Raw genomic sequence first — 22954 nt, 5'->3', positions numbered from 1 at the left:
TTGCTTCGCTCCTTGACAAAATCACCTCACACCTCTCTCTCTCTCTCTGTCACACACACACACACACACACGAGACATTCTGGATGTTCTGGAGACCTGGGTTCGATTCTTCACTCCTCCACATTAAGCCTGCTGGGTGATCTTGGGCCAGTCACCACTCTCTCAGAACTCTCTCTCAGCCCACACAGAGGTTGGCAATAGCAAACCACCTCCGAACGTCACTTGCCTTGAAAACCCTACCGGGTCGTCTTAAGTCAGCTGTGACTTGACAGCACTTTCCAACACCACGTCCTCCTCTCTCCTCCTCCCTCTGACCTCTTCAGCTTTCTATACCAGGCTGCCAGAAATCATGGAAGCCAGCAACCACTGGAAGGAAGACTGTGGAATGGAAGACCACTCAGTACAACTGTTTATAGTGGGAAAACATGTTTAATGCTGATGTTCCAGTGGAATCTCTTGATACATTCAACTTCATTTCAAGCATCTCACACCAAAATGTTCTTAGTTATCTCAGTCCCACTTAGTGCTGTTCACATTTGCTGATGACATTTCAGTGCCACCTTAAAGCGGGATGGAGTCAACGTGATTCCGAAGTTGGGGGTGAGGTCCGGCGCCTTTGTCTCATCTGGCCACAGTATCTGGAATCTTCTCAGAATATTAGTGAAGAAGAGGAACACCTCCATCCGAGCCAAGTTCTCCCCTAAGCATACCCTTGGACCTGGAAAATGGAGAGATTCATGGGGAGGACACACAGGGCTTGTTCAGACATCAAGGTTTTTTCTGGGATTATTATTATTATTTCTACCCCGCTCTCCCCAACCCGAAGGTCGGGCTCAGAGCAGCTTACACAGTCTAAAAACATGATAAAACAATAACCCATTAAAATAGTTTAAAATAATTTAAAATAGCCCAATAATGCCCCTCAATGGCGCCAAAACTCCAGAGACAGAAATTTGTAATACAATTAATCTAACTACACCCTAAGGTGGTCTTGAAGGGGTGGTGCTCAGCAGCGGGGAAAGGGGGGGGAGGACTAGGGAAGCCAGTAATTATAATGAGAACCGTCGCTGGCCTCAACCTTAAACCCGGCGGAATAGCTCCATCTTGCAGGCCCTGAGGAACTCCTGAAAGTCCCCGCAGGGCCCTGATCTCATTAGGGAGGCTATTCCACCAGGCATGGGCCAGGGCCGAAAAGGCCCTGGCCCTGGTCGAGGCCAGCCGGATACTCCTTGGGCCAGGGATCACCAGCAAGTTGGAATTACATGAACGTAAGCTTCTCTGGGGAACATACCAGGAGACCCCCATGGATCTGACCCCCATGGATCCAGTCCCCCCAAAGCAACATGATTTTCAGCTGCTGCTGCTGAAATAGCAAAAGAAGGATCAATGTCAATCAGAGAATTTACCTGCTGAGAAAGCCAGGAAGGCTTCAGGCTTCTCAAATTCGCCCTTCTCATTCAGAAAGTTGGAAGGGTTAAACTCATGTGGATATTTCCACTGAGACTCATCGCGATGGACAGAAATGAGATTGGTCATAATTGCCGTGTCCTGCAAAACCAAAAGAACCATGTCCCATGGAAACAAGTATTTCTCTTAACTACTTTTGCCGCGCTCACTTGACAGCAGTGCCACATTTCAAAACATAAAACAACGATTTAAGCCACCAAACATCCCCTCTTTTAGTAGATACAAATTCTGTTTAGAAACACAGGATAGATTTCTTAGGGTGTAGCAACCTTTATCCATGTAGAATACTACCCATGCCAACAGTCATCTAAAAAACGCAAGTTGTATGTTTGTGCAGCCTCATTTTGCCTTGAGGCCATGCAGGGGAGGGAGAAAGTGTTTAACCCTTCAATCTCCACCTGGCTTCACTATTCAAAACTGGGTGCCATGGCTTTTAATTAGTATTTTAAATAAGAAAATGTGACTTTTAAACACACCAGCATGAGGGAAGAGCCTGGCAGAGGCTGGCATCAATGGAGGGGTCAAAATAGAAGGGCAACAACACAGAGCAACCATTTGGTGGAACAACCACTTCAGACTAGCTGCAATCTTTTTATGAACTTCGCTTGATTTCAGAGGTGTGGTCTACTACACTGACGTCTGCTGCATGCCCATGTAGGCTTATTCCATTTTGCCAAGGTGGTGAGACTGGTGGGGCCATGGAGCAGTTAATACTTCAAGGAGGGAGGATACCCTTGCAAATGCCCTGAAGAAGGCTTGTCATGAGATATCAGCCTATTGCAAACTCCCATTTTTGTGCAGGGTTCACAAAGGACTGTAGTGGCTGTGAAACGTTATGCTTTTTAGAAGGAAGGGTAATGTCTAGAGCCATTCCAATCCAATTCTGAACTGGTTTGGGGACACAAGCGGTCTTGATCACCCTGATAGATTTACTTTTTTTTTTTTTTTGCTGAGAAATTGAGAGTGTGGCTTTCTTGATTCTCCTGGACATCTCTCAGTGGATATCAATACAATCATGGTATCCATTGAGACTGGGTCACTGGAACATGTGTTAGGAACTCACCTCCTCTGATACCAGAAGAGGGACTGGGTCTCAGTGGTAGAGCATCTGCTTGGCATGCAGAAGGTCCCAGGTTCAATCCCCAGCACCGCCATTTAAAAGGACCAGGCAGTAGGTGACATGAAAGACCTCTGCCTGAGGTCCTGGAGAGCCATTGCCAGTCTAAGTAGACAATATTGAATTCTTTTTTTTTATATATATATAGATTTTATTGGATTTTATACTAAAAATTTTCCATTGCATTAAACAACATCTATGACAATATAAAATTTCAATTCTAACCTAAAGTTGTTATAGTTCCATAACATATAATAAAGAAAAAAAAGAAAAAAAAGAAATGGAAAATTTTGACTTCCCCTTCACCTCTATCTTCCTCTTAATAAAAAGTTCATCTCGTCGTAGTTAATCTAATCTTAATAAACTATCAATATCCTGTATAAAAAAAACCATAATCTGTTAGTAAATATAATTATGCTTATTCATTATAAAAAAAAAACCAAAAATAATCCTCTGGATCAGATTAGAAAATATTCTTCCATTCTTCCCAATTTTAACTCATATTCACAATAATGCATCCACGCCCCCCATTCCCCCAGAAACCGAACGTCATTTTCTTCATTTAGAATAGCTGTGAGTTTTGCCATTTCTGCCACTTCAAACATTTTAACAATCCAGTCTTTTTTCTCAAGAATTTCTAGCCCTTTATTCCCAAAATGATGTCTTAATCTTAATTCCACTACATCATTAATAGCCATGCCACCCGTCCACACTATCAAAGCCTTTGGATCCAGCAATCATGTTTAAATCAATCCTTTAACCATGGTCTAATAGTTCCTTCTGTAACTGAAATAGGCCAGTCAGGTATGGGAACAGGATTTCTTTGTTCTCTCTCATTTCCTCAGACAGGATACGTATCCAAAAATAACTCTTTCTGGGCTTCATCTCCATCATGGCTTCAATCTGTATTCCTTGACCTGCTCTCTTCTTCCTTATATCCATACGTCGTTCCATGACTTTTTTAAATGAAAAGTCTATTTCTTGTATGTCTGATCTCTTTATCGCCGGCTGGTTGCTTTCTTGAACTTCTGTCTTCTTCTTTGTATCCTTGTATTCTTCCATGACTTTTTGGGCAGAAGAGTCCATTGCTTGTATGTCTGTATTTGTGGTCATCGTTTGAATTTTCAAGAATTTTATATCTTCTATAACCAGATCCAACTTCTGATTGCCTACCTGTGATGATTGGTCAAGAGTCGTCATCATTGAAATCAGTTGAGCCATCTGTGTTGAAATCTGTTTTAATTGTTTAATTGTCGCCTCAGAATGTTTAGCAAGCATGTCCTGTATTTTTTTTTCCATGTTTGAATTCTGTAAAATTCCCTTTGATTTCATAGGAGCAGGGCTATGTATTAAGCCAAAAGAAGCTGGTAAAATACATGTCCACAGACAGGGCCTTTAAAGTTCTAATTAAAAGATAATAATTCAAACATCAGCCTTATAATTTTTTCGGGTTGAAAAGAGTCGAAATTGGCTCTAGAATTGCGTTTTAAAGTTTTGAAATACCAGTGAGTTTTTTTCGGTCGCTCTAGGTCGGGCTGATCAGGAAGTATACAGGAAGTTGCTAGTGCCGTGGACCTTCTACCGCCTCTTCTCGATGGTTGTTCCTTCAGGAATGATTTCCAAGTAACTCGAGTGCGACGCGTAATCGGTCCTACAACTACTTCCTGTTATTTTAGTTCCGATGATAGATAGGTTGTTATAGAGGGTCTTCCGTTCCAGGCGCTCCCTTACTGCAAACGTGGCAGTATATTCTTCGCCGGAAAATCAGGAAGAAAAATCACCCTCCCCTTCCCTTGGACCCATTGGTGATAGTTCTTGTCAATCAAAAGGTATCCTTCCGACTCTTTATTATGGTTTAGGCTGATCGGATTGATAAGGCTCCTGTCGCTAATCCCGATGGCTAACTCAGATCAAACTTTTTCAGTTCGGATTAAGGAGGAATGGGGGTCCCAGAAATATTCTTATCAGCCCCCCGTCTGTTCAAGTTTCCAGTAAGTAGACGAAGAGTTCTTTTGTACTCACTTGGGTGTCAAGAGGTGAGGTTCTTTTCTTTATGTAGTCCTTATGTTGGTATTAAGGTGGTGGAGGGTGGAGCTTGATGCCTAAGTTGCGTTTTGGCGATGTCCTTCCCTAGTGCCCTCGCAGGACCGGCGTCCAGGACTCCGAGGAGCTTAAAAAGCCCCCTCAGAGTACCTAGGAGGTCAAACCGCGTTTGCGGGCTGCAGGGAGTTCCTGCTTTCCAACCCACTTGCAAGGGTCGGATTGGGGTATCTATGTACCCCAGAAATAACGCAAACTTGGATTTCTCCCAGGACAGCCTGGGGAAATGGAGTGCTCTCCCCAGCAGCACCACCGGAAGTCGACAATATTGAATTCAAAGGACCAATGCTCTGATTTGGTAAAGGTGTGTATATATATGAAACGGAATGGGTGTAATTTGAGAATTTTCTCATTTTCTGGATTTTATTAGTTTTATAATTTTTGACTCATATTAATAATGTTTTAGATTGTAAAGGCCTATAGCTGTGTACAATAAACCTATACCTGATACCGAAATTGATCAATACAGTGATTCCAGAAGCTTACATTCAACAACTGGCTGCAATTATTGAATTACTCTGTGAACTCCTTTGATGTCCCAGAACTGCATTTCCCCCTATTAAGCTTCCCTTAAACCACTAATTCACATGTATAGATACGTATGTACATCATGGTCCATGTCTAACTCCTTCAGGTTTTACCTTGGGGATTGTATAACCCAAAAGCTGCATGTCTTTGATAGGGGCATGAGGGATTCCAAGGGGCACCACATTTGCAAATCGCTGGATTTCATGAATGACAGCATTTGTGTAATGCAGTTTTTCCCGATCTTCATACTTGATGCATGTATTGTTGCCAAGAACATTGTTGATTTCCACTTGACATTTTTCTAAGGAGCAGAGACCTTGGTTACCATTTATAAAACCTTTAATTAATTAATTAGTTAGTTAGTTTTGTATCCCACCCTCATTTCTTGGCCAAAAGCTGGGCTCAGGGCATGTAATAGATACCATTAAAAAATATAAATACAATAAAATCCCAATAACACTACATAATGTTAATAGTAATAAATAACTTAACAATTAAAATGCAATTAAAACAACAGATGGCGCTCATAGACAAATATAGGCATCACGGCATAGCTTGCAAGCAACCTGGCCCCCTATAAGTTCAGTAGTATACAGGGAAGGGTAGGGAGGCCAGCAGAGATGACAAAACCGTAGCTTCCCTCAACCATAGGCCTGGTGGAATAACTCCATCTTTCAGGCCCTGCAGAATTGTTTGAGATCCCACCGGGCCCTAGTTTCAATTAAAAGGGAGTTCCACTAGGCCAGAGCCAGGGCCGAGAAACCCCAGGCCCTGGTCGAGGAAAGCCAGACACTCTTAGGACCGTGGACCACCAGGAGATTATTGTTTGCAGAATGCAAAGCTCTCTGAGGGGCATACCAGGAGAGGCGGTCTCGCACGTACAGAGGTCCTAAACCATGTAAGGCTTTGAAGGTCAAAACCACCACCTTGAACCTGATCTGGTAATCCAGCTGGAGCCAGTGCCGTTGGGGAAGCACTGACTGTATATGTGCCCTTAGGTGGGTCTCAGTAGGGATCCTCGCCGTGGCATTCTGTACCAGCTGGGGTCTCCGGATGAGTCTCGAGGGTAGCCCTATGTAGAATGAGTTACAGTAATCTAGCCTGAAGTTGACCATCGCATGGATCACTGTGGCTTGGTAGGGGCGGGAGAGGTAGGGCACCAAATGCCTGGTCTGGTGGAGATGGGAAAAGGCCTTTGTTAGTGTCAGGTCTTTGCTGGTGTCAGACCTTTGCTGGTCCATAAGGGGGTTGCTCTTGACATGACTAGGCCAGTCTCTGGCTTAGGTTCTGAAGGCCGTGATTCTCATGCTTAGTCTCAGACGACCTTGGCTCTCATGCCTGAATAATCTGTCTCATGATGGAGATAAGTTACCTGTTTACCCATGACAGTGTATATAAAGGTGGCTTTAGGTAGCATATATAAAATGCCTTTTAAGACAGACCCAAAGATTTCTCCCGGCAAGGCCTGGAAATTTTGGGGGAAGCAGAAGACAAGAGGCTGAAATCTTTCTAACTCTGTGAAACACAAGAGAGCCTCTCAGGTTCCGCTTTTTCCTGCGGTTAGGTTAGCTAACTACTGTGAGTTCAGAACAGGAAACTACAGCAGACAGAGGATTCTAAAATAGCACCGGCAAGGAGGAGGGGGATTTGAGAGGAGAAGAATGCTTAAGATTTATTCTGCTTTAAAGCATATATATATATATTCAAAGTATAGGAATGTTTTATATATAGATTAAAGAAATAAGAGCAGAGACAAGGTTCTCTTCTCCCATGCTTGAAAGACTATGCAGCTGTCTATGAAAGGGGTTAATGAATTGCAATCACTGGATTAGGGAGCTGGAAAGGTAGCAGCAGAGAGATGGGAAGGGGTGACCTGATTCATTTATGGATGGGAAAATCTCCTTCCAGAATATCTTCTGTCCAGTAGTCCAGTCTCTGGATCTACAGTGAGATTCTGCAGAGTCCCATTGAACCCAGACAGTGGCTGCAGAAAGTCAAAGCATCATGGCGCAGAGAGACACAAAGCATGTGGGAGAAGAAGAACTAAATTTTGCAACATACTGCTTAAGCTTAGTAATTATGCTTAGGAGAATAGAATACAAATGCAGGCTTAAACTTTATAGTTGATTAAAGATATATTTTACATTAGCTTATATTGCACTATGGGAAATCTTAATAAACTAAGAGACTTGAAAAGGGCAGTTGTTAGGTAGGAGAAGTTACTTCCTGTTTTATAACACAGACTGGCTTTGCAGACAGCCAGCCAAAAATAGACATGCAGGAGAGACAGAAGAAGGAATGATTTTAACTAAAAGGAGCTTTCCAATAGATAGATTAAAATATTAGATTTGCAGATGAGAGAATTAGTACACCTTTAATCAAGGTTAAAATAGTATTCCTGTAGGGGGGCTAGATAGGAAAATACATTAAACCACTACTGATTCAACCCCAAAAGAGGAAGCATGCTTACTGAAGAGAAATACATGGGCAAAAGTGAAATATGCAGAGTAATAAGAATTAAAGGAGATTTCTATGGGAAACAGGATCTATACCATGAAATAGCTTGCATAGTTTCTTTCTGAAGACTGTACAGGCTCCAGCGATATACTGTTTAAATGAAGAATGTTTGTGTAAAAGTCTAATGGTTTGGAATATTGAGGAAATACTTTGCACACAGGCTAATTGCTTTATGATTAAGATGAGAAGACAAATCCAAGACCCCTCAACTATTGATTTTTGGATTTAGCAATAAAGTATTGGAGGATTTTAGATTCCCATATAGAATTAAAGGAGAGGTTAAAAGTTCAGACAGAACTTAAGATAGATGGTCAGAGATTGGAGGGAGAGTCTAGGGAGCCTGGAAATCTACCAAAGAAAATCTAACAGATGGTCGTGGAAATAGGGGAAGTGAACAGTAGAAACCCCAGACGGTCATAGGGTCTAAAACATCAGAAATAACTTACGCTATCAGCAAGTATTTTGTAAGATAAGCACACATGACAAATAAACAACTCAAAGGACATGAGATCTGAAACTTCAATAATCAACAAACTAACCATTTTAGAAATGGGTGTTTCAATGATGTCAATGTATACCATGTATGGATTTTAGGGCGGCCGGGAAAGACTGTAATTTGGCTTTATCCAATCATGGGAAGCCAAAAGGGCCGGCGTTCGGGCATCAGTAGGGGGCTGAGCCTCTGAAGGGCTATAAAAGAGCGAGCACTGGACCATTTTCTTTGAGCAGCTAGGGCACTTGCATGTGCAAAGCTGTCTCCCATTTATTATGGCCAAATAAATGCTTTCAACAGATCTCTCTGTGTCTGGTCTTCTCTATCCCTAATTAAGATTGGGTAAAGGGGATAAGAGTGTTGATTATTGATTGGCGTTTCTGACACTCATCCATCCTGTTTTCTGCAGCTTTGTGGATAATTGGTCTACGCTTCCCAGGAACCTCTTATCTCGGGTTTACCTCACCTTGTTTTCCTTTCGCTGGCTGAAGTGTTTTTAAGCTTGTACTTTCTTCCGTATCGTTATTAACAGCGTTTTTCTGTTCTATGACACTCAGGTCTTTAATTTACCTTTTTGCTCCTAAATAAAGTATTGCTTCTTCAGGATCACCCGCCTGAGTGAGTTTACTTTTGGGATGCTAGGGGTAAACGCCTGAACCTGAATCTCTAAGACCCAACCTGCCGCTCCCTCTAGCAGACTCGGCAGGATATCAGCTGGTGCGTTGGGCAGCCAGTACACCAACCAAATAGCCAAGCTCTCCTCGGCTTCCCACACCAGGACCTACACATTTACTGGAATCATGTGGATCTGTCATGTTCACTTTAATTTTCCTCTCTTTCTTATTTTCCTTAGACCGCCAGCATTTTAGGGCAAGAGTGCATACAGACAGTTTCTGAAGGAGAACAATTTCCTTCTTACAGCTAGCACAGGGATAGCCCCAAAGTAGTATGGACAGCAAGATTATGATGTAAGCATATTAGAGACTGGAGGCACCAGACCCTCGCTTCGGGAGGAACAGCTTACCAATCTTTATCCTAACTCCCGATGGTAGCATTTTCCCTTAGTCCCATGCAAACTGACAGAGTGAAAGTGACCAAGCCACCTTGCAAGCGACTTCTAGTTTAGTTTGTTTTACTCTTCAGGGAAACCTGTAAAGAGCAATACAAATGGAACCGAGGGGCAGAAACAAATTCCTGAACTGCAGAGAGATAGAGCCTTCCAGTGTTCTCTCCCCCCCTTTAAAAAAACCTGTCTAGTTCACATATATGGTTGGGCCAGCCCTGTTCTTTGGTACCTTGGATCTCTGGGAAAGCCATCAAGTAGAGTAAACCCCATATAAGAGTTGTTGCAGCTGTTTCCAATCCAACAATGAACAGTTCAGTCACCAATAAAAGCATGTACTCTTCTTCAAAACTTGATCCTTTATTCTCCGGCTTTTAAAAAAGAAATTTGAAAGAGATATTTCATATGCATGTGTTAAATAGAAAAGTAAATAGTTCAATATAAAAGATATGAATGATGTAGCCATTTGAGTTGGCAAGAGGCACTTATGCATGGGAGTTTTACCTGTGGTTCGATGCTCATTGACCCACACTTTTCTGTTGCCAAGCTAACAAATTGCTACACACCAAGCTCAAATCCGGAAGCGTCTGAGCCCCATCCCTTGAAAATGCTGATTTGTAATTGGCTGTAGTGCTTGCTGTGAGAAAAACGCCAAGTTCCCTTCTCCCCCCTGATGGAAACCCAAGTGCCGTGTTAAAAACCACAAATAGAGCTATTTAAAAGGAACAGAATGTGGGGGGGGGGGGGGAGAAATCCAAGCATTGTTTTAAAACCCAGTAGTAAGGCAACTGTCTGCTCAGAAAGAACTCCAGGTGGGAGGGCAGCCAGCGGTGGGCCCAGGCAACCGAGGTGCCAGGGGGGAGCAGCTTGCATCCTGAGGTTGATCTGCAGGGAAGGAAAAAAAGAAGGAAAGAAGGAAAGAAAGGAAAGAAGGAAGGAAGGGAAGAAAGAAGGAAAGAAAGAAGGAAGGAAGCAAGGAAAGAAGGAAGGAAAGAAGGAGAGAAGGAACGAAGAAAAGAAGGAAAGAAGGAAGGAATGAAGGAGGGAAGGAAGGAAGGAAAGAATGAAGGAAGGAAGGAAAGAAGGACAGAAAGAAGGAAGGAAGGAAAGAAAAAGAAAGAAAGAAAGAAAGAAAGAAAGAAAGAAAGAAAGAAAGAAAGAAAGAAAGAAAGAGACAGACCATAGAGTTCTACAAGCCTGAGGGAAGCCTCAGAAGGAGTAAGCAAAGGGTTGGGGAGGAGCTAAATGTAGGTTGGAAAGTAGGGAAAGGGGAAAGGGTATGGGGGCTGCCAGGGGTGACGAAAGAGGAAAGGGTGTGGAGAGGGAGATTCAGGGGAAAGTGAGAGACAACACTTGTGAGCCCTTGTAGCTCCCCCACTTGTATGTGTGTCAAATGGACGATAATCTACACATAGTCATTAAATCCTCTAACAGTGACTATATCGTGGTTGTTTGTTGTAAATAACAAGGGCATTTACTTGTATACGTTGAGCAACCCCTCTCCCAACTGTCCTTGGGACACCTATATGTGGATAAGCTGAAACTGAGGCAACAACAATTTCTATGCTCACAGAGGCACTTTTCCTTCTAGCCACATAATGGATTATCGTCAGCTACCCCAATGATCCGCTTGATCTAGTGTTCCTAATCCATGCAAGTGTATATCCAAAATTATTTAGGACATGGCAGGTATATTCTAATTGAAACAAAAAATCTGTGATCTGTTCAGAGCACTCCTACACAAGCGTAGAAGGAGTGCTAGTCTGCAGGGCCACCAAAGAGCACTCCCTGCTGGGCTAATGAGCTTCACCCAGCAGGGAAAGCTGAGTCAAAGGAACAAGCAACAGCTGGTTCACCCTAGGCCTATTTAAGCAGGCAAAAAATCTTAATGTGGCAGTGGGAGTTCTCACATTTTTGGATTTACACATGTATTTTTAAAAACAACAAAAAGAAGAAGGTGCCGTCGAGTTGCAACCAACCCATGGCAACCCCAACCACAGGGCATTCTAGGCAAGTGATATATAGAGGTGGTTTCTTACTGCCTTCCACAGTTCCACTGCCTACCAACCCCAGTCTTCCTAGATGGTCTCCCATCCAAGTACTGGCCACAGCTGACCCTGCTTAGCTCCCAAGGTCTGACAAGCTTGGGCCAAGCTGGGCTAATCAGGATGCTATGAAAATGAAAAAGACGTCGACATTCATTCAGAAATTATGACCGGACCAGATTCAAAAATCAATGAGCTGTGACTTGAATCTTCAATTTTTTGAGTCCATGCCAAATTTTGCTATTGTTCAGTAAAGAAAAAAACACTATGCGTGGAGAAAACATGGCATGCCATTAGAAGTTACATACCTTCTGTATTTCTTCCATATAGGCATCAATTACATCTCGGTGCACTCCGGGAACACGAGTTGCCCTGTGCTCTTCAACTTCTTTTGAGAAGAAAGCAAGTACCTTCTCTTTAGCCTTGAATACATTCTGGTGGGGCAGAGGAAGCCTCCTCACAAATGGTAATGCATTATAAAGCTGCCGGCAAGCAGAAGAGCCAATATTAATGGGCAGCTGATTCCAAAAGGGGGAGGTAGACAGGCGATGGCTGGGAATGGTGAAGCCGCACTACGCCCTAAGAGGCTTACCAGCTGGTAAAAGCAGGAATAAAAAGCCTTAAAATCAAATTCCCGTGAAACTCTTCCATGGAGGAGTTTCACAGGGCTATGGCAGCTATTTTGCTGGCATAGCTGTGCTGCAGCGCAAAGGGGAATTCACAGGCTGAAAGGGGTTGGGAGGCTGACTAACATCAGATCCGCCTCTGAGAATGCCCCCTGGATGCTGCCTAGGGTTGCCAGATGCCAGGTGGTGGCGGGCAAACCCCCGCCAATCCACCTGGCTGCCAGCCAACCAACTGAGGGTCGGCGGGCAACACGTGCATGCGCGCCTGCCCGAGGCGACACGACACTTCGGGTTACGCCCAGTTTGAGTGGTAAAGGCCTTGTTGCGATGCAGCACTTCCGGGTGTAAATGCATCACAAGGGGCCTTTAACCACTCAAACTCCCAGTAAACAGCCCCTTGCGATGCTTTTTACACCCGGAACTGCCGCATCACAATGGGCCTTTTACCACTCAAACTCCCAGTTTGAGTGGTAAAGGCCTTGTTGCAATGCAGCACTTCAGGTGTAAACCGGATAGGGTTGCCAGGTGCCCGCTGGTGGCGGGCAAACCCCCGGTAAAGTGCCCCTCTGCCCGCTGACCAGCTGAGGGTCGGCGGGCAATCGTGCAAGCACAGGCCCACGCGCCAGCCAGGAACCTCCCCTCACCCTCCCCGGGGCGAGCGGACCACCCTGTCATGGGCCCTGCCTTGGGAGCTGAGGACTTGGAGGACTCTGAAGCTGAAGTGGAGGAACAGGTTGCCTCTGGGCCTTCAGTACCTCCATTGCAGTCAGTAGCCCAGGAGCCTGAAACAACTCAGCAGGAACCACAGCTAAGCAGAGAGATGGAACAAAGGCAGACAGATGCTACTCTTCCCCCAACCCCTGCAGCGGAAGCTGAGAACGGCAGCCCTCCAAGCTCACCTGAACCTGCTAGGCATATCAGGACTCAGCAGCGTGTGATTTTGCAGGGTAAAAGGAGAAGTGCTCGCTTGGAGAGGCTAAGCAGACAGAGAACTGGTGCTGAGTCGTTTCAGGATGAAGCCTAGCTTGGAAGTGCACTGACTGATAAAGGCAGTGCAGGCATGCTTTCACTTTGCGGAAGCAACCGTGCAGTTTCTCTGAGTTCCTGCTACTGCTCATGATTGATCTTTCCGGCCGTGGACTCCTGCCTGCTTTGACGACGCCTCTGACTTCTGACCTTGGTAAGATAGCATAATCTTTGTTGCCTGCTCCGAAAGGGGCTAGATACCTCCTGCACGTCTGAGGACTGTGGGCACAGCCCAGCCCTTGGCCTACGCCGGCACACGCCCACTGCAACCGCGCGCGCTGGCTGGGAACCTTCCCTTGCCCTCCCTGGGGCGAGCGGGCTGCCTGCTGCGTTGGTGCGCATGCGCACCCACAACAGAAATCTCCCGCCGAAGGTGAGTGGGGACCTGGCAACCCTAAAACTGGAAGTGCTGTGATCGCATCAGCATGGCTGCACGCGCAATCTCACCTTCACCCGAAAAATCTCCCGCCGGAGCAGAAGACCAACCTAGTAAGCCTAATGCCGGCACAGATTCTTATGCCAGGACAACACTGCTGGGAAGGCAGCGCCGGCACCCACAGCCTTCACTGCTGCGCCCTCCCTGGAGGCCGGCGTAAGTGGCCCTGTGCTATGCTCCCTGCTCATTAGAAATACCTGGTGAGAAACATCCAAACCACATTTTTGGGTAGTCCTGTAAGTTAGTTACCTGTGCCCAGGGTCCCGTAATCTCTCTTGTATTCTCATGGATAAGGTCCAATACTTGCCTCAAGGTATTATCATCATACTTAAAATGCTTTCCCAATGCAATGGTGGAAATGATATTCGCTACGGCACTCTCAAGGAAACCAAGGGGATCAAATGGCACACCTGTGGAATCAAATAAGCAACAAAAGGGTAGTTTATAATTGATTACACAAATACCAGAGTCCACGTTGATGGTCATGTTCCCCTTCTTCCCCATCACTCCCCTCCGATTTTGGGTATGTCTTGAATTGGCCAGGAAGTTGAACATGGACTTTGCCAACCCTACTTCCTCCCTTCAGATACATGATGTGACAGGCAAACTGAGCAAAATGGAAAATTACTGAAGAATTGGGAGGGGGCCTGCAGTGGAAGAGCAAAGCCGAGTCAGGCCATGTAACCAAAGAGATGCTTAGTGAAATGCAAATGAAGGCTTCAAGTAGAGATTGCCATGTAACCAATGAGATTTATAGTGAAATGTCATGTAACCAATGAATTGCTTGGAGTAGAAATATATCCATGTAAGGGCCAATACCCTGAATGTTGAAGGGCGAGGTCAGCAGTAAATAATTGTATAAAAGGCAACGGCTAAGTTTGATCAGGGCCCAGCTTTGTTGGTTGCTAAACCTGCTGGCCTCGCAGCTGCAATAAAGTGCTTTTTCGAACTCTGGTCTTTTGGGTCTTTCTGTTCCAGCCCCATTTTGCCACAACAATGACATGATTGGGGGTCCCACCTGTCAGCAAGCTGTTGTTTTTCCATATCATTATCATAATTTGCAGCGCAATGCTAAGTGGGGGGGGGAGTGCTCAGGGAGCCAACTGACCTTTACGATGGTATATCTCAGAGTGCCAGTTATGCTGGAGCAGGCCCCAAGCTCAGCTCCAGTGCTCTCGGTCACCAGTAGAACCCTGCAGTAGACACCCATCAGCACAACCAAGGAGCAGGCTTGACCCAAAGGGGCGACCGCGCTCAGTGGCAGAGCATCTGTTTGGCATGCGGAAGGTCCCAGGTTCAATCCCTGGCATCTCCAGGGAAAGGGACTAGGCGAGTAGGTGATGTGAAAGATCTCTGCCTGAGACCCTGGAGAGTCTCTGCCGGTCTGATTAGACAATACTGACTTTGATGGACCAAGGGTCTGGTTCAGTAGAAGGCAGCTTCATATGTTCATGTGACAGGTAAGCAAGGGCGAGGAACCCATACTTGCTGGCCCATTCCCCTCGCTTAAGGCCGGGTGCCACCCTCCCTCCCTCAAGCCTAGCATTGTGCATGAGCCACGGCCTCCCAGCACCATGGCCCCTGTCATGCAATGGGAAAAGATCCCAGGTAAGTTTCCCAGGAGAACCGCCAGGGAGGGGGGATGACATTTTCAACCCTACACTGGGTTGTAAGCTCAGTCCTTTACCTGTGTCCCCCCTCACAACAGACAAGGCTTGTCGGTGGTTGGGGGGCTTGGCAGCTGCCCATTCTACATGGTGGGTTACCTTGCCAGGTGCCCCTTTGACTCATTCCCTTGCAGGCTCAGAACCTTGAGCAGCAGCTGCGGTGGATGGATCGCAAGCAGTCTCTGAGCACTTCAGCACAGGATAGGTGAGCGTAGTTCGCATGGCACCATAATCCGCTTCAAGAGGGGGTTGGTGGCAGCCTTTGCAATTCTGTTTAGTTGCCCATTTTACAACTCAATTCGTTTTAAATTAACCCAGCATATCCCAGATGTTTAGATACAGTTGAGGGCCGAGTTAGATTTTTAATGGCAGGCGTTAATTCAAAGATCATGCTTAGTTTGGCCTTTTATATCATGTTAGCTCCTAAACTAAGGAAGAAATTTGTTGAAAATCAGACCCCGAAGCTGACACAGAAAGAATAATTTAGGAGAACAATAACATTCAATCAATATGTATATATGTGGCTGTCTGTAACATTTTAAAAATTTTATTCATGTAACCCTGGGTGTTGTGGGTTATACATTTTGTATGGTTTTAATCTGAACATTGTTCTGTGACTAAAACATTAATAAACTGAGATTGAGGCAGCCTTTTCATCATTTCAGCCAAGGGTCAGTTTGGGGTCTCCATGGGAGGAGTATTGCTGGTGTTATGTATGCAGTGGCAAGCTGGGCTATTGTTGAGCTTGGAGTTCCCCAGGCTCCTGAGTTGTGTGTTCTCATTGGCTCCCAAGTTACAACGGCCCAATCACAGACTGTCCTGAGTTGTATGCTCTCATTGGCTCCCAAGGTACAACCACCCAATCACAGACTTGGGGGGGCATGGCTGCGGGCAGCTGAGCGGGCATATAAGCAGGGGTTTTGGGCACAGTTTGCCAGTACTGTTCTACGGTTACCTAATAAAGCAGTTGTTGTTGGAACTCCGTCGCTGCCTGGTTTTGTGTATTGCCTGGTTTCGTGTATTGCCCTTGCAGACTTAACAGCTGGTGCCCTTGCCAACTCTGTCAGCTGCCCAGGGACTGATGGCAGGGCCCAGACCCTTCAAGGGAATGGATCCTTGATCCCTGGCCCCATTCCTTCCCACCCCTCAGCTGTGATGTGCACAGAGCTAGGTCCCCCCATTCCTGCCAGCCCCTCATTGGTTCTGTATGCCCTGTCCATCATGTCCCAGCCGTCGCAACACAACACCTGGATGGGACGCTGCGGCTCAGTTGCTGGGGATGCTGATACCATTGCACCCTCCAAAACCCCAGCAACACGCTGTTTTTCCTGCCGGCCACTCACTGAGAAAACCCTTCAGGGAGCATACCAGCATTGTCATAGTTACAAAAGTGTGCTTTTGGGATAGTACCTACTATTGGACTTTTTGAAGGAAATACAACATTTACTTGAAAGAACATGGCAATTGGTGCACTGAGACTGCACCCTATTTAGATTGTACATACTGTATATAACTTTGACTGTTCTTATATGTATCTTTCACTCTTGCATTGTTGATGTCATATGTGTAAGCACCAATAAGATTTCTTGCTACTTTTGTACTGAAGACTCCGTTGCAGATTTTCTAACCATTGGTACTGGCACGGAGGTGCTATTTTGTATTATAGTTACACTGGCGGCTGGTCGCAGCGCAGCCAGCAGCCCTCAGGAATACACTGCCCAGGGCAGTATCATTAAGCATAAACACAGACCTTCCAAGCAATTACACACAATTTAGAATTCCCTCTTGAATATTCTCACTCGGTTTAGTCCTGTTCCAATGTCGTATAAATGGCTGCCAATTATTCATCGATTTCTCCTGCAGCTTTCCCAACCCGTGTAGCCCTGTATGCAGTAATTTTTCCATAATCATGACGTCCCAGATCTTATGGAGCCAAGTTTCAACCCGTGCTAAAGTTTGTTTTCCATTTTTGTACAGGCCACCCTCTTGCTGCCATGAATACATTTCTAATGAGATATTTCGATGTAAACTGTATTTCTTTGGAGAACAGACCTAGAAGAGCAGCCCTAGCTTCACCTAGGATCTTGACTTTCATTATGTCTTCTAAAATCTGATACAATCCTACTTCCTCCCTTCAGAGAAGTGCAGGGATTGGATGTCCCACCCATCAGCGAGCTGTCCACTTGTGTTCACTCACTCATGTTTTCCTCAAATATTTGCAACAAGTAAGCGGCCTCATCCTGGATCTTTTCCTCCATAGATTTTTTGCCCAGTCCAAAATTTCTCAGGGCCATCAACAAAAACCTTCTTTGCTGCTTCCACACTTGCCCATAGGCTGCTGTGACTACCCCTGCAGGAAGACAAGAGATTAAAAATTGGTTATAGATTCCTTGACCGATGTCTCCAGTGTGAGTAATTCACAGATCTCCTTACCAGAGAAAAGGAAAGCAGAAGGAATCTGCTAGGTTTGAGGGGCCTATTCTGTAAGTAGTCAGAGAGTGTCTGGAAGCAACATTTTATAGCAAATCTCACATTCTTTAAAGCATCTATGGTTTCCTAGAGTTGCAGCATGTACAAGGTACACAGCATATACATTGGTACACAAGGCCCCCTGACTCCTGCAATCCATGTATGTGTGAAAGGCAGTGGCCTTCATATGTCCTGATGGGACTATTTTACAGTATAAATCCTCAGTTTATAGACTGCACACAGACACATTTATTGTGCGCTGACATTAGCAATGCTACAAACACTAGCCAATAGGTTCTTGTGGCATTAACGCAACCATATTTTCCGTAGCATTCCAAAGTACCTGGCCTGGATAAGCTGCATGTTTCTTTTGAGTGCTTTTCTTTTGAGTGCTGTGATAAAAGTGATAAAATAAATGTCCAGAAAAGCCTTTGTAGGTAAACTTTGACTTGAGGCTGAAAGAATTGTCCTTATGAACACACGCCAAAGTTTCCTGCAGCACACACTGAGTGTCATGAGGCCCTTACAAAGACAAACAGAGGGGTTAACCAATCAGGGTAGAGTTGCCAGCTCCTAGTTGGGAAATACCTGGAGATTTTTGGGCGGGCGCCTGAGGAGGGTGGGGTTTGGGGAGGGGAGGGACTTCAGTGCCATAGAATCCAATTGCAAAAGTGGACATTTTCTCCAGGTGAACTGATCTCTGTAGGCTGGAGATCAGTTGTAATAGTGACAGATCTCCAGCTATTACCTGGAGGTTAATGAAAGAAGCAGCATGAGGCTCAAATATGCAAATGGAAAAAGCAAGATTGACTATTGGAATAATAATTGTAATTTTTCAAACAATTGATCTCTTGTGCTTCCTCTAAATAGATACACTGTCCCTTTAATCTAGGAACTAGCCAGCTGTTCACAGTTGGCAGCTGAATGCACTAAAAGCTAGCAGTCTCTAGGTATCTTCACACTAAGAAATTATCTGGTGTCACACGACTTGCTTCTATGGAGTTGGTAAGCTTTATAATTTACATGCTTTTAAATATACCTGCTTGTGAGTTTTGTCAGGACACTTGTAAGTTTGTCAGCAATCCATTTAAAACATCTTTATGTCTTATAATACTTTAGAAATGCTCATGAATTCTCTGTATGACTGTCTGACAGCACCTCCCGTCTTGTTGGCAAGCTGATTAGGGTCTTTGACCGAAACATGTGTGTACTTGCTACTGGTTGCTGTTTGAAGAATGCTGCTTATCTCTGGATGCTTAACTTAATTGCACAGTCTGTGATATACACATTTGAACTTGCTACTGATTGCAGTTTGAAGAATTTTGTTTACCTCTTGGTGCTCTTTGTTGTTGCACAGCTTGTTGAAAGCCCTATGTGGCTGACATTTGTCTGCATGGCAATTTTGAGACTATTTCTTAGTTAATTGTCTTAAGCCCTGCATGGCAATTTTGAGACTATTTTTTAGTTAATTGTTACAAGTCATATTATTTATAGCTCTAGCCCTACGCAGCAGCTCATAAATTACAAGTCTGTTTGAAGCTGTTATCAGTTAATTGCCTCTAGTTAGCATTTTGGCTTTAAGCCCTGCGTTGCAGCTTTGTTTTTTCTGGCAGGTGTGTCCAGCAACCCGCCAGTATACATAGTTTGTTTCCCTTTGGTGTTGCATTTGCTAATTGTTTGAAAAATTACAATTATTATTCCAATAATCAATCTTGCTTTTTCCATTTGCATATTTGAGCCTCATGCTGCTTCATTCATTAGTCTACACTATTTCAGCATAGGTTTCTTGTTTCTTTAGTTTACTACCTGGAGGTTTGCAACCGTAAGTCAGGGGAAAGACAAAATTGGAAATCCTTTTCAGGTACCTTTTTGTTTATTGATTGCTTTCATAATAGCATATTGGGGTCTTCCAGCAAATTCTGTTCCATTAATCAGTAGGACCTCTTTCACCAATGAAAATCCTTGAACAAAGACCATAGGTTTCCCTCCCATATACAAAGTGAAGATGGGATCATATTTTTGTGCAATCTGAAAAAAAAAATAGTGAGAGGTTATTACTGTGTTGTTTGAAATGTTGCTGGAACAACTCGCTTCAGTGGCTCTGAAACAGAATAGCATCAAGAGTGTGTGTGTGTGTGTGTGTGTGTGTGTGTGTGTGTGTGTGTGTGTGTGAAGTGCCGTCAAGCTGCTTCCGACACATGGCGACCCTATGAATCAATGTCCTCCAAAACATCCTATTGTTAACAGCCTTGCTCAGGTCTTGCAGACTGAGGGCAGTGGCTTCCTTTATCGAGTCCATCCATGTTGGGTCTTCCTTTTTTCCTTTTGCCTTCAACTTTTCCTAGCATTATTGTCTTTTCTGGAGACTATTGTCTTTTCATAATGTGACCAAAGTACAATAGCCTCCGTTTAGTCATTTTAGCTCCTAAACTATCTACTTCCACAGGTATGCAGTCAAGCCCATCTCCTGTCCCCGAAAGCTTACAGTCAAGACCATTTTCTTGCATGAGCACAGGTTTACTGATGAGCATTTATTGTGGTCTTGGATGTCAGATAGCAGTGTCTAATCAGGGAGAATGCAAGAAGAAGATTTTCACCCAGCGGGTGATGCCTTTTTTTTTTTTCCACTTGGCATTCCCTCAGTGATCCCTTCTTCCTCCCCTATATTTTAACTGTTTTTATATTTTGTACTTATTTTAAGCTCTAGTTTTAACTTGTTTTAATTATGTATTTGTATTTTGGTTTTAATGGGTTTTAAGATGAGATTTTACTGAGATTTACAGGTAGCCCTATGGGGGCAGAAAGGCAGGGTAAAAAATCTTAATAATAATTTTGGTGTGTCTTGTAACTCTTGTGGGGTCCCAAGGCTGAATCCATAGTGCCTAAGTTTGTTTTGAACCACCTACCAAGTGTGTTATTTTTTTTGTAAGGAAACCTTCCTTTGGCAGAGCCTCTACCCTGCAAAGTCGGTTTTCCCTTTTGACTTTTGGAAACTAGCTGGGGAAGAGTTGTTCTCAGCTCCCTCCCCTGGAAAGCTAACCTTTTGGCTGAGAGCTGGTGGCGGTCTACCGTTCTCTGAACCCAGGAAAGACGCCTGAACTCAGGGGGCATTCTCTTTGGAGAACTTTTGGCAACTTGTGAACCAATAGAGGAACTGGCCTGGCGGTGGCTAGACCGGGTCTCCTCTACACTCCTCCTTTTTTAATGTATCAGTTCTGATAACAAAAAAATGTGGCAAGTGATAGCCTCCAGAAATCTTTGGACATGAATGTTCACCAGGGACCTCACTGTCTACCTGTCACAGCTGCATGAGGCCAAGACAATGGGGTGGGGGGTGGAATAGGGTTGCCAGGTCCCTCTTCACCACCAGCGGGAGGTTTTTGGGGCAGAGCCTGAGGAGGGTGGGGTTTGGGGAGGGGAGGGACTTCAATGCCATAGAGTCCAATTGCCAAAGTGGCCATTTTCTCCGGGTGAGCTGATCTCTATTGGCTGGAGATCAGTTGTAATAGCAGTAGATCTCCAGCTATTACCTGGAGGTTGGCAACCCTAGGGTGGTAGCAAGAGGAAAGAAAGACTCAGCAGATAATCTGTGTCAGATTCACATTAAAACCCCTCCTGATCAAGGCTCAGATGGCCTCAGTTGAGTGCCTTTCCCTGTCCCATCCTCATTATTGGCTCAGGTAAGCCTTTTATGCTCTCTTACTGTAGGAGGTTATGCACTGAAGGTGTGCTGTCTCTTTAAATGCAGCCTCTGTGTCTTTCCCCTACATTTAGAACCTGCCCACTGTGCAACTCTGCCTCAACAGGGAGCATCCTTTGTTGGCAGCTGGGATCCTTCTTCAGACGGTGTCCCCCTCAACGCAGTGGCCCTTCTTCTTTCTCTGCAGGACTGCAGCGATGCCGGCAAAAATTCTGCTCTGGCCACTGAAAAGATGGCCGCTCCCTCTTTCTCTGCTTCTCTCCCCCCGCACCACTTCGTTTTTCTCTTCCAGCTCTGAATTTTTATCAGGTCTTGGCTTGGGTGTGGGAAGGCAGCAGCATGGGTCCAACAGAGAGCCCCGCAGCCTCCTGCCCCCCTACTAAATAATGGGGCATCTCCCAACCAGCAGAGTTAGTAGACGTTCCCCTCCAAAACTGGGTCTTCTCAATAAGATTTCATAGAAGCCAAAGTGTGCGTTGTTTGCTTGCTGTTCTGCTCTCTTCTCTGGTGCTATGCTAGCTTTTTGTTTGCACTGCAGACTGGGAACAGCCAGCGGAAGACGCTAACTAATGCTTCCCTGCTCTAGAACAAACTGCCAATAATTCTTAGGGATAAATCTGCAACTAATTTAAGGCAATTGTCTCTAAGTCTGCCAGAAAAGAAGTATTTAATTTCACATGAAAGCATAGACTGCAGTCATGCCTTCCAGATGCCTTTCTTTTAATAGCATTCTCTGCCTTTTCCCACATACTGGAGTTGAACACATGAAGCTACCTTATACTGAATCAGACCCTCGGTCCATCAAAGTCGGTATTGTCTACTCAGACCAGCAGCGGCTCTCCAGGGTCTCAGGCAGGGGTCTTTCACATCACCTACTTGCCTAGTCCCTTTAACTGGAGATGCCGGGGATTGAACCTGGTACCTTCTGTATGCCAAGCAGAGGCTCTACCACTGAGCCACGGCCCCTCCTCATTTTCTTGAGAGTCAATCCACAAGCATTGGGATTGGGTTGGACAGAGTTCTTCCGCATGTCTGCCCCCTGTACATTTTTACAGTTGTGGAGTCAGTTTATTTTCTTCCTCACAAGGCTTAAATAATGAGGATTTTCATGGGAGGGTGCTGTCCTTGTTGGTGTTGTTCTCGGTGGCATCAGAGCACCCCCCCTTTTTAAATGGCCCTAAAATAGCGATAAAACACTGCAGTGTTACAATGACAGTTTAAGCAGGTTCTCTGGATTCCCAGCTTTCATTTTTTATAAAGTAAGTCTCTCACCCCTTCCCTCGCCTGACTGCAGCCATGCCTTCCAGGTGCCTTTCTTGTAACAGCATTCTCTGCCTCACTGAACTAGTACCATACATCTTCCTTCCCTTCCCTGCCAACTGTTTCTTAGATCTCTGTTATGGGTCTGAAGGTAGTAGAAAATGGACCTACCCTTTGAAGGTCCTTCAAGGGATTGTAGAAATCGAACTGCAGCAAGTTCCCAAGGAATGGCAGAGGCCTCGGTCCAGGGGGGAGTTTTTTGGGACTGGCAGTCTTCCAATAGAGGAACAATATGAAAGAAATCAGCAGTAGCCAGCTGTAAATGTCCATGGTTTGAATGTCCATGGGAGACAACGCCGTGGGGAGCCAGAGCTGTCGTTTTTGGCAGTGACAACAGATGCTGGCATAATTTGACAAACATTGCACAGGACAAAGGTGGC

The 22954-nt window shown here is 44.9% G+C and overlaps 1 protein-coding gene across 1 annotated transcript; it reads right to left on the bottom strand.

Annotated features, from left to right (window-relative positions):
* Positions 1-530: 530 nt before the first annotated feature.
* LOC130488696 (cytochrome P450 2J6-like) lies at positions 531-22844 on the bottom strand. The gene is made up of 9 exons (XM_056862333.1): positions 22686-22844; positions 19420-19582; positions 17283-17435; positions 13668-13828; positions 11639-11812; positions 9518-9656; positions 5326-5513; positions 1407-1548; positions 531-718 (listed from the first exon to the last, which is right to left on the bottom strand). Exons 1-9 carry the CDS (start codon positions 22842-22844, stop codon positions 531-533), a joined length of 1467 nt encoding a protein of 488 aa, XP_056718311.1.
* Between the last annotated feature and the right edge of the window lie 110 nt (positions 22845-22954).

The sequence above is a fragment of the Euleptes europaea genome, chromosome 17 (genome assembly GCF_029931775.1).
Source record: "Euleptes europaea isolate rEulEur1 chromosome 17, rEulEur1.hap1, whole genome shotgun sequence".
Taxonomy (NCBI): Eukaryota; Metazoa; Chordata; class Lepidosauria; order Squamata; family Sphaerodactylidae; genus Euleptes; species Euleptes europaea.
This window is presented reverse-complemented; position numbering and strand designations above follow the sequence as displayed.

What these genes read in the sequence shown, in the direction of transcription:
- LOC130488696 (XM_056862333.1), bottom strand. Translation starts at nt 22,844, where the DNA reads ATGGACATTTACAGCTGGCTACTGCTGATTTCTTTCATATTGTTCCTC. An exon ending in GGCTTTCCCAGAGATCCAAG is followed by an intron (nt 5,514 to 9,517) that starts GTACCAAAGAAC and finishes TCTGCTCCTTAG; the next exon opens with AAAAATGTCAAGTGGAAATC. An exon ending in TGGGTTATACAATCCCCAAG is followed by an intron (nt 1,549 to 5,325) that starts GTAAAACCTGAA and finishes TTGGTTTTGCAG; the next exon opens with GACACGGCAATTATGACCAA.